Below are 12584 nucleotides of genomic sequence, written 5' to 3' on the forward strand. Positions count from 1 at the left end.
CGATCGCTGCCTGCACCTGCCCGCCCGTCCAGCATCACTACTCTGAACGGTTCTGACTTAGAATATGTGGACAACTACAAATACCTAGGTGTCTGGTTAAACTCTACTTCCAGACTCACATCAAACATCTCCAATCCAAAGTTAAATCTAGAATTGGCTTCCTATTTCGCAACAAAGCATCCTTCACTCATGCTGCCAAACATACCCTCGTAAAACTGACCATCCTACCGATCCTCGACTTCGGCGATGTCATTGACAAAATAGCCTCCAATACCCTACTCAATAAATTGGATGCAGTCTATCACAGTGCCATCCGTTTTGTCACCAAAGCCCCATATACTACCCACCACTGCGACCTGTACGCTCTCGTTGGTCATCTACAGGTCATCTACAAGAGCCTGCTAGGTAAAGTCCCCCCTTATCTCAGCTCGCTGTTCACCATAGCAGCACCCACCTGTAGCACGTGCTCCATCAGGTATTCCAGTGTTTTACTTGCTATATTGTATTTACTTTGCCACCGTGGCCTTTTTTTTACCTTTACCTCCATTTTCTCACCTCATTTGCTCACATCGTATATAGACTTGTTTATACTGTATTATTGACTGTATGTTTGTTTTACTCCATGTGTAATTCTGTGTTGTTGCTTTGCTTTATCTTGGCCAGGTCACGATTGTAAATGAGAACTTTTTCTCAACTTGCCTACCTGGTTAAATAAAGGTGAAATAAAATAAAAACAATAAATATATTTACCATATCATATAGAGACAGAAACATAAACCTTTTACCTTATCATAAGTAGACATAATTGCAAATGATTACATCCTTACAATAGAAAAAAAAAAAAATTTAGTTACGAATTGAACTTTAATTAAATTAGTTGACTCTTCACATGGGATGATTTCACTGAACAACAAAAGAAAGGGAATATTGAATGATCCCCAATGATCCATCACATCTCCTACAAACGTTTTCAACATACATCTGTAAAATGATAGTCTAGAAACTAAAGCTTTGGATGTCCTCCTCTCAGGATTCCATGTCTTCTCCCTGGACCTCCTCAATGTCCACCTCTTGAACATTAGACTTTGAGGCCTCATCTTCACTGTCACCTTCCTACCTGGTTGAGAATGGCTCATTGTCAGGGTCAAAAAGCCTCAAATTTGCCCGGATGGTCACCAATGTTTCAACCCTTGTATTGGTCAGCCTGTTGCATGCTTTGGTGTGTGTGTTCCCAAACAAGGACCAGTTGCGCTCTGAGGCGGCTGATGTTGGTGGGATTTGGAGGATGATGGAGGCAACAAGGGAAAGCCTCAGATCCACAAAGTCCCTTCCACCAGGTGGCTGATGAGATATGCACAACTGTCATATTGCATCTCCATCCCAAAACCCTTGCTTGGAAGTGGATTTCGCCAGACTGCCAAGAACCTTGCCCTCATCCAGGCCAAGGTGATGAGACACGGTAGTGATGACACCATAGGCCTTGTTCATCTCTGCACCAGACAGGATGCTCTTGCCAGCATATTTGGAGTCCAACATGTACGCTGCGGCGTGATTGGGCTTCAGTCAGAAGTCTTCACGTTTTTTGATGTATTTCAGAACTGCAGTTTCTTCTGCTTGGAGCAACAGTGAAGTGGGCAGGGCAGTATGGATTTCTTCTCTTATATCTGCATGCAGAGTCTGAACATCAGACAGGATGGCATTGTCTCCCTCAATCCGTGCAATGGCTACTGCTATAGGTTTCAGGAGTTTCCGGCTGCTTATCACTCTCTCCCAAAATACATCATCCAGGAGGAACCTTTTCATGGGGCTGTCCATATCGGCAGACCGTGATATGGCCATTTTTTGGAGAGACTCCTTCCTCTCCAGGAGACTGTCAAACATGATGACGGGTGTTGCAACGGGTGTTGCTGGGCAGCTTCAATGTGGTGCTCTTATTCTTCTCACTTTGCTTGGTGAGGTAGATTGCTGCTATAACTTGAAGACCATTCACATACCTAACCATTTCTTTGGCTCTCTTGTAGAGTGTATCCATTGTTTTCAGTGCCATGATGTCCTTGAGGTGCATATTCAATGCATGAGCAGCACAGCCAATGGGTGTGATGTGAGGGTAGGACTCCTCCACTTCAGACCAAACAGCCTTCATGTTCACAGCAATGTCTGTCACCATTGCAAATACCTTCTGTGGTCCAAGGTCAATGATGACTGCCTTCAGCTCATCTGCAATGTAGAGACCGGTGTGTCTGTTGTCCCTTGTATCTGTGCTCTTGTAGAATACTGGTTGAGGGGTGGAGATAATGTAGTTAATTATTCTCTGACTGCGTTCCTCCATTGAGTCAAAAAAAACTTCTGATTCCAAGAGGATCATGAACTGTTGCTATCGATAAGATGTCTAATTCATAATTTTCACCTCAAAAGTAGAGGGACTTTTGTCAGAGGTTGCTAGTTGTGAGCGCTAAGGGAACTTTATGCACTTGGCCAGATAATTCTGCATCTTTGTTGCATTCTTCACATATGATTTGGCACAGTATTTGCAAATGTACACAGCTTCTCCTTCTACATTAGCTGCAGTAAAATGTTTCCACACATCAGAAAAAAATAGTTTAAAAAACACAAATACAATTCCATGTACATATAAATAGTTAAGCAGTTTGATTAAACAACTCCTTTGTAAGATACATGTTTTAAAATGAAACGTGTATGGAAACAGGTGAATTAACACTCCTCAGTTAAAACCCACATGGTAGCAAAAACGAACTACCAGAAATTGTTAATAAGTTAGAAATTATTTAAACACACTTTGCTGTAGGCTATTATTTACTAGCTAACAAAAAATCTGTATGTCGTATAAAATATATTCACCCCACCCATTACTGTAATCAAAACTTACCAGAAAGCATCTAGTCCCTGGCTCAGACAGTGTAGTAGTGTGGGCTCAATAGCATGTCATTAGTGTGGCAGATCTTGAGAATCAGCTGTACATGTGATGGAAGAATGCACTGTGGATACAGAGGATTACAATTCCATTAAATTGGGGATAGTTTAACCAAAATATGCAACAAGACCTAGAATTGCCTTATGTGTATCCCACAAAAAAAGGTTAACTGTCAGCTAACTTTCCTACCCTTTGCAACCCTACTAATAATCCACATTTCCACTGTGTTAACAGTTGACTCAGATGCAACCCTACATTTCCACTGTGTGTTAACAGTTGACTCAGATGCAACCCTACATTTCCACTGTGTTAACAGTTGACTCAGATGCAACCCTACATTTCCACTGTGTTAACAGTTGACTCAGATGCAACCCTACATTTCCACTGTGTTAACAGTTGACTCAGATGCAACCCTACATTTCCACTGTGTTAACAGTTGACTCAGATGCAACCCTACATTTCCACTGTGTTAACAGTTGACTCAGATGCAACCCTACTACCCTTTGCAACCCTACATTTCCACTGTGTTAACAGTTGACTCAGATGCAACCCTACATTTCCACTGTGTTTTAACAGTTGACTCAGATGCAACCCTACATTTCCACTGTGTTTTAACAGTTGACTCAGATGCAACCCTACTACCCTTTGCAACCCTACATTTCCACTGTGTTAACAGTTGACTCAGATGCAACCCTACATTTCCCCTGTGTTAACAGTTGACTCAGATGCAACCCTACGACCCTTTGCAACCCTACATTTCCCCTGTGTTAACAGTTGACTCAGATGCAACCCTACGACCCTTTGCAACCCTACATTTCCCCTGTGTTAACAGTTGACTCAGATGCAACCCTACATTTCCCCTGTGTTAACAGTTGACTCAGATGCAACCCTACATTTCCCCTGTGTTAACAGTTGACTCAGATGCAACCCTACGACCCTTTGCAACCCTACATTTCCCCTGTGTTAACAGTTGACTCAGATGCAACCCTACGACCCTTTGCAACCCTACATTTCCCCTGTGTTAACAGTTGACTCAGATGCAACCCTACATTTCCCCTGTGTTAACAGTTGACTCAGATGCAACCCTACATTTCCCCTGTGTTAACAGTTGACTCAGATGCAACCCTACATTTCCCCTGTGTTAACAGTTGACTCAGATGCAACCCTACATTTCCCCTGTGTTAACAGTTGACTCAGACGGCCCGCCCCTTTGTGAACCGTGTTCCAATGGGATGGTCAAAGGGGTGAGGTTGTGAGAACTGGGAACGGACGCTTTGTTTTCAAGTAACTCTTTTTTTTTCTTCTCTTATTTGCTTCGACTCTGTGGCTTGCAGAACCACAAATCCCTTCATGTGTGACTATAAACCACATCATTTGTGGTAATGCTAATAAAAAATACCCCTAGATTACTTTACATAGTCGTTATAACATGTACACGGCCCATGTACAGTAAATACATGGGAATGAACTCAATCACACCTATAAAATTGTTTTAACTAGGTCTATCCTTATATAAATACACGGGCTTACTTACTTTTACTAGTTGATTATTTCCTGTCTGTTGCATTGTTGTATTCTCTGTCTGTCTGTCTGTCTGTCTGTCTGTCTGTCTGTCTGTCTGTCTGTCTGTCTGTCTGTCTGTCTGTCTGTCTGTCTGTCTGTCTGTCTGTCTCTCTCTCTCTCTCTCTCTCTCTCTCTCTCTCTCTCTCTCTCTCTCTCTCTCTCTCTCTGTGGAAATCTGGAAATCTACAAATTGTCATGGAGAGTGCTCTGTCATATCACTAAACCCTGAGATGTATTTGCCATCTTCTCGAGCCTCGGTATGGCTAAAGCAGACTAATGTATCGGGTGAATAGGAGCGCCGTCGAGGCTGTTTTCTCCCCGCTCGCCCCGTCCAGACATGCCTGATCCCCAACATGCTGTTCTAGTCACAACAGCTGTCTGTTATTTAAACACTAACCTCCACATAAATGCATTACGAAGTCAGCTCATGTCGAAAAAGCCTTGAGTTGAAAGCGGACGGACTCCATCTCCCCAACTCCCACTTCTTTGAATGTCTAGAAAGCTGTTTTTTAAAAAGGCATTGGAGAAGGGATTACAAGACTATATTAATCTGTCTCTGCCACTATTCATCGCAGCGCCTCCTGTATAAATTCACTCTGTCTCTGCCGGGTTGGACATATTTAGGCCTGAGTCTCTCTGTGTTTTGGCAAACAGCAGTCGACCACGGAAACAGCTCGAACTGGCCACAGCCAATCACTGAAGCCGGTGTTCCACTCATGCCTTGGCAGGTCTTTTACCTCAGAGACTTTTTTGGCTTGGCCCAAGTGAGTGATGCAAGCTCATTATATGGATCACTCATACATACAGCCACATACTGGAGCACTGACCAGGGGCTGTGGTAGGGGACACTTAACATGAGGTCAAAAGTCCTATGCTTTCGTAATCTAACGGATATCATATCATGGCCAAACTCAATTCCATGAAAAGCAGGAGTGTCTGCTGTTATTTCCTTTCAATATGTGTCCAATTAAGACCTAGACAACCAGGTGAGGGGAGTTCCTAACTCATCATTTAAGACCTAGACAACCAGGTGAGGGGAGTTCCTAACTCATCATTTCAGACCTAGACAACCAGGTGAGAGAAGTTCCTAACTCATCATTTAAGACCTAGACAACCAAGTGAGGGGAGTTCCTAACTCATCATTTAAGACCTAGACAACCAGGTGAGGGGAGTTCCTAACTCATCATTTAAGACCTAGACAACCAGGTGAGGGGAGTTCCTAACTCATAATTTAAGACCTAGACAACCAGGTGAGGGGAGTTCCTAACTCATAATTAAAGACCTAGACAACCAGGTGAGGGGAGTTCCTAACTCATCATTTAAGACCTAGACAACCAGGTGAGGGGAGTTCCTAACTCATCAGTATGAGCTCATAACAAAAAGTAAATATATTATTATTATTATATTTTGCATTGTATTTGACATTATGTCCACTGACATAATCTTATGCTGTGTGTTACGGTGTTGATAGTGCTCGGTCACCTGTGGCAAAAGCATGCAGTCCCGGGTTATCCAGTGCATGCACAAGATCACCGGGCGCCACGGCAACGAGTGCTTCTCGTCGGAGAAGCCAGCGGCGTACCGGCCATGTCAGCAGCAGGCGTGCAACGAGAGGATCAACGTCAACACCATCACCTCGCCACGCCTGGGTGAGTATCATGCATCTTGTCATCACGATCACCACCTCCCGAGTTCATGTTTAACAGGGTAGGGATCCATTCCAATTCAGTTCAGAAATGTTATTCAGAAAATGAAGTGGACAATTGCCCTTTTATTTTCAGAGTCGGGGTTTTATCAACACAGTTTATTCTTAAAGTTAAAATAGATTGAATATCAAAGAAGGCCAGAACTCACTTGATGCTTGCATGGGTTTAAGACACGCTGAGAAAAGACAAGAGCTGAGCTCTATATTCAGAGCCAGAATGTAATATTATTTTTTAGCATTGTAGATAAAAAATTATCTTCACCAACCCCTGGAGGACCTTACTGGTCGTGGACAGAGAAATTATTGTACCAGGCTGTGATGCAACCGGTCAGGACACTCTCAATGGTGCAGGGGTAGTATTTGGAGAGGACCCGGGGCGGCATGCTGAATTTCTTCAGCCGACTTAGGAAGTAGAGACGCTGTTGAGCCCTCTTGACGAGTGGTGGTGTTGTTGGTCCATGTTAAATCTTATGTGATGTGGATTGATCCTGATAATAATTCATCTATAGATTAATATAATAACCTAATAATAATGAAGTCCTGTTGTTTCTACTACTTACAATAACTGTTCCCCAGACGCAGCTTGTATCACCATTCCAGCTCCCTTACCTATCATAGCTTCCCAAGTTCATTGAAGGTTCCCTAGGGTTGTTCTGTCTCATTATTTGAGTATGGTACGAATCCATTAGATACATCATCTGTCTCACGCACAACGGGCTCTCTGACAGACATCGCGCTGTGTAGGGTTTCCAAAAAAGTATCCTCAAAGTATCTCGAGCTCATTCCCGAGTCAGTTCAAAACCCATTAATTGGCGAGCGTTGATGTGGAAAGTTTGGCCCACCACTTCCCCGGCAATCTAAATGTGCCATGTTTTGATGACTTCATTAAAAATATTATGTGCGGCCTCAAGCTGTGGGATTATGCTGTGTTGTATAATACCGCCTATTCACGAGCATGCCAGACACACCACTCAACGACCTCCGTTGACCCCAGACACAAGTGCCATTTTTTATTTTTTTACATTTATTTTTAAAGCCTGCAGTGAATTTCACAGTTTACACGTTCCACCAACTCTTCTGCCCACTCGTCCCTGTGTGTATCCCTATGGGCCCTGGTCAAAAGTAGTGAACTAAATAGGAAATGGTGCTCTGGTCAAAAGGAGTGCACTACATAGGGAATATGGTGCCATTTGGGATGCAATCACTGTGTTTAGGGGCTGGATGGTACCAGATGACGATGTTCGAAAATGTTAAGCCTTCTGGGAAGAGTGCGCATAGTTCATCATAAATTGCAGCTGGGGAAGAGTTACTGAAGCTGGGGCTGAGGCTGATTCTGCTGAGGTTGATTCTGGGGCTGAGGCTGATTCTGCTGAGGTTGATTCTGGAGCTGAGGCTGATTCTGCTGAGGTTGATTCTGGGGCTGATTCTGCTGAGGTTGATTCTGGGGCTGAGGCTGATTCTGCTGAGGTTGATTCTGGGGCTGAGGCTGATTCTGCTGAGGTTGATTCTGGGGCTGAGGCTGATTCTGCTGAGGTTGATTCTGGAGCTGAGGCTGATTCTGCTGAGGTTGATTCTGGGGCTGATTCTGCTGAGGTTGATTCTGGGGCTGAGGCTGATTCTGCTAAGGTTGATTCTGGGGCTGAGGCTGCTGAGGTTGATTCTGGGGCTGAGGCTGATTCGGCTGAGGTTGATTCTGGGGCTGAGGCTGATTGTGCTGAGGTTGATTCTGAGGCTGAGGCTGATTCTGCTGAGGTTGAGAATGAGGCTGCTGAGGTTGATTCTGCTGAGGTTGAGAATGAGGCTGCCGATGTTGAGACTGGGGCTGAGGCTGATTCTGCTGAGGTTGATTCTGAGGTTGAGAATGAGGCTGCTGAGGTTGATTCTGAGGCTGAGGCTGATTCTGCTGAGGTTGAGAATGAGGCTGCCGAGGATGAGACTGGGACTGGGGTTGCTGAGATTGAGACTGGGGCTGCTGAGGTTGAGAAGGAGATTGCTGAGATTGAGACTGGGGCTGGGGTTGCTGAGATTGAGACTGGGGCTGCTGAGGTTGAGGTTGGGCTGAGGCCGGGCGGATATATGGCATGATGTTTTAAATTAGTGTACGCCGGCTCACGTTCTCGTCCCGAGCAGAGATGCAGCTGGAGGGAGGGGTGTCTGTGGTACGCACCAGGGTAGCAGCTCTGCCCCCTCCCTCCTAAAACCTTCCCAGCTGGTAATGCTAAGCTCCTCCAGGAATCTGGGAAGTATGAACGTTTGTGCCTCAAGCCACTCGCATTCATTTTTTTTGCATATTTCCTGTTTATCCATTCTATTTAGAACAGACAGACAGACATCTGTTGGAGTACAATGCTAGATCAATTGAATCTGTATAATGGTACAATAGAGACCGAAGGAAAAAAAAACAGACAATTGTCTGCTCAATAGTCTGTTCAATGTGAGATAAGGGCTACAAAGTATAAAAATACCATCAAAAAACATGCTTAGACAAAAGGCCCACAAGCCACATAGATATAGGACCAATACCACTGACATACATATTACCATGCAGTCAATAGCAACTAATACTATCACTGTTTTTGCATACAATCAGATAACGTCCCTCTGTTCCTACTCCCCGCCTACAAGCAGCAACTCAAGAGGGACCCATCAACACAGAATAGTGAAGTGCTGGACAGTGGAGGCAGACTCAATGCTGTTTTGAGAATAATGATAGGAATACAGTACCAGTCAAAAGTGTGGACACACCTACTCATTCAAGGGTTTTCTCTTAAAAAAACCCTTGTAGAATAATAGTGAAGACATCAAAACTATGAAATAACACATATGGAATCATGTAGTAACCAAAGAAAGTGTTAAACAAATCAAAATATATTTTCTATTTCAGATTTTACATAGCCACTTTTTGCCTTGATGACAGCTTTGCACATTCTTGACATGCTCTCAACCATCTTCATGAGGTAGTCACCTGGAATGCATTTCAATTAACAGATGTGCCTTGTTAAAAGTTAATTTGTGGAATTTCTATCCTTCTTAATGCATTTGAGCCAATCAGTTGTGTTGTGACAAGGTAGGGGTGGTATACATAAGATAGCCCTATTTGGTGAACAACCAAGTCCATATTATGGCAAGAACAGCTCAAATAAGCAAAGAGAAATGACAGTCCATCATTACTTTAAGACACCTCCCCCCTCAGAACAGCCTCAATTTCATGAAGCATGGACTCTAAGTTGTCGAAATCGTTCCACAGGGATGCTGGCCCATGTTGACTACAATGCTTCCCACAGTTGTCAAGTTGGCTGGATGACCTTTGGCTGGTAGATCATCCTTGATACACACAGGAAACTATTGAGCGTGAAAAACCCAGCAGCGTTGCAGTTCTTAACACAAACCAGTGCACCTGGCACCTATTACCATACCCTGTTCAAAGGCACTTAAATATTTTGTCTTGCCTATTCACCCTCTGAGTGGCATACATACACAATCCATGTCTTAATTGTCTCAAGGCTTAAAAAATCCTTAATTAACCTGCCCTTCATCTACACTGATTGAAGTGGATTTAACAATTGACATCAATAAGGGATCAGACCCGCAATGCATGTGGCAATGACTACAACTACAAAGGTAGACAATACCGAGCCATTCAGGAGGACTCTCGCTGTTCCGGATGACCAGGTGCTTTCGCTCTCCGAGGCTGACGTGAGGAAAAACTCTTAAATGAGTGAATACTCACAAAGCCACCGGCCCAGATGGCATCCCTGGCCACGTCCTCAGAGTGTGTGTTGACCAGCTGGTGGGTGTCTTTTCAGACATCTTCAACCTATCCCTGTCCCGGGCTGTATACCCCACTTGTTTCAAGGACACCATCATAGTCCCAGTGCCCAGACTACAGACTATGGTTAGTTTATAGTTTTTAGTTTACCTTTAAAAGAAGGTGACATGCTCAATTGACTATCGCCCCGGTAATCGTGAAGTGCTTCAAGAGGCTGGTCATGTTCTGTACAGCACCCTCTGCAACTGGATCTTGGACTTCCTGACGGGCAGACTACAGGCTGTGAGGATTGGCAACAATCTCTTAACACAGGGGCCACGCAGGGGTGTGTCCTCAGTCCTCTGCTGTACTCTCTGTTGGCTTTGTACGACACTAACTTCATCATCACGTTTACTGACGACACCACGGTTGTAGGCCTGATAACCAACCAAGACGAGTCAGCCAATGGGAAGGTGGTAAGTGAACTGGCATTGTGATGCCAGGACAATGACCTCTCCCTCAACGTCAGAAAAACAAAGGAGTTTGTTGACTTCAGGAAGCAGAGGTGGGGGGTGGGGGGGCTGTAGTAGAGAGAGTCAGCAGGTTTAAGTTCCTCTGCGTCCACAACACCACCACTCGTCAAGAGGGCTCAACAGCGTCTCTACTTCCTAAGTCGGCTGAAGAAATTCAGCATGCCGCCCCGGGTCCTCTCCAAAAACTACCCCTGCACCATTGAGAGTGTCCTGACCGGTTGCATCACAGCCTGGTACAATAATTTCTCTGTCCACGACCGGTAAGGTCCTCCAGTGGTTGGTGAAGACAATTTTTTATCTACAATGCTAAAAAAAATATATTACATTCTACTGAGTCATTTACTTTGTTTATATTCTTATTTTAAATAAAACAAATAAAAAATATGGTATTACTATTGTTTCTTATTGTTGTTGCATTGTCCAGAAGGAACCTGCAAGTAAGCATTTCATTGAACGGTGTATGCCATGTGTATGCCATGTGTATACTATGTGTATACTATGTGTATACTATGTGTGTACTATGTGTATGCCATGTGGATACTATGTGTGTACTATGTGTGTACTATGTGTATACTATGTGTATGCCATGTGTATACTATGTGTATACTATGTGTATGCCATGTGTATACTATGTGTATACTATGTGTATACTATGTGTATGCCATGTGTATACTATGTGTATACTATGTGTGTACTATACCAGTACCACTAATAAAAACCCTGTTACACCTCTACTACTGTGTATCAATACCAATGGGCTCAGCCGCGCAGCGGCAAACTAGACTTAGCAGTTGAATTTCCCATGAAGACAAAAAGATGACTCAGACTTTTCCCATGAAGCCAAAAGGATGACTCAGATGTCAGGAGGCAGAAGAATGAAGAGGTGTGAGTTGTTTTACTGTCTGTCGCCATGGCGTTCCCACTAATCCCACCCCAGCCACGGGTGTTGTGTTCCGTTGTGTTTGCCTCAAAAACAGCAGAACGCCATCAAGAGAAGGGTTACGTCTCACCCTATTCCCTATGTAGTGCACTACTTTTGACCAGGGCCCATAGGGGTCTGGTCAAAAGTAGTGCACTAGGGAATAGGGTGCCATTTGAGACGTATCCAAGAGGTGGCAGCCCTCTGTAGCTGCCTCTGGAACGTTCCGAGGTAAAATAGAGACCGTGGCAGTCCCAAACGGCACCCTATTCCCTATTTAGTGCACTACCCCAAGAGCCCTGGTCAAAAGTAGTGCACTACATAGGGGATAGAATGCCATTTGGGAAGCAACCCGTGTTGGTGGTCCCATCGCAACGTCTCATTGGCAAAGAGGGATGTTTACAACTCCTGGCTTCATTACCAAGGCTTGTTCACTTCAAGAAAATATGTCAACACAGTGTCTATGCCCCCGAGATCTGAGTTTATTCAGAATGCTGCCGATGCAAATGGAATGCGATGGAACGGTCATAATATAATGTTTTGTTGATAAGGTGACAGAGTAGTGTGTGTTGCAGAGTGCCGACTCCCCTACCCAGCACAGCAGCTCCGAAACACAAATGAAACAAGGTTATCCTTGTGACCTTGCGTCCTCTTGAGAACTCTGCTCTAACGGGTGTTAGTGTTAATGGACTGAGTATTTGAGGACAGATTTTACTGAGGCGCGAGAGAGACAGAGAGAGAGAGAGAGAGAGAGAGAGAGAGAGAGAGAGAGAGAGAGAGAGAGAGAGAGAGAGAGAGAGAGACTATAAGTCAGACCTATGATGAAATAGACCATTTGGAAGCTTTTGGACAATATAGGACTTCTTGAGTCTGTGGGAATGTGCAATAATCAGCAATAATCTGCTTCTGCAATCATCATTTAGTCATTGTGTGTTTTAGGTGTGGCTAATAATTTTCTACTATAATACCCATTATTTTTGACAGCCCTGAAATTACAATGTGGCAACTGGACTTTCAATGTAATCTCTGTTTTACATGATATATTTTATATTTTTATTTTTATTTAATCTCCAATGAATGCAAAGTTGAATCAGTACATAGAAAAGTAAATGTGAAATGTGTATAATACTGCCACCTATTGGTGATGTACTGGAATAACCATTTGATAAAAAGCCATGTTCATC

At 43.8% G+C, this 12584-nt stretch overlaps 1 protein-coding gene across 1 annotated transcript in view; it reads left to right on the plus strand.

Annotated features, from left to right (window-relative positions):
* LOC110524944 (A disintegrin and metalloproteinase with thrombospondin motifs 19) overlaps positions 1-12584 on the plus strand; it is a 123202-nt gene that overhangs the window by 107248 nt on the left and 3370 nt on the right. The window contains exon 22 of the mRNA XM_036976698.2: positions 5967-6144. Coding sequence (XP_036832593.1) covers positions 5967-6144 — 178 coding nt within the window. The remainder of the gene's footprint in view (positions 1-5966; positions 6145-12584) is intronic.

This window comes from Oncorhynchus mykiss, chromosome 5 (assembly GCF_057628025.1).
Source record: "Oncorhynchus mykiss isolate SJ-2025 chromosome 5, ASM5762802v1, whole genome shotgun sequence".
Taxonomy (NCBI): Eukaryota; Metazoa; Chordata; class Actinopteri; order Salmoniformes; family Salmonidae; genus Oncorhynchus; species Oncorhynchus mykiss.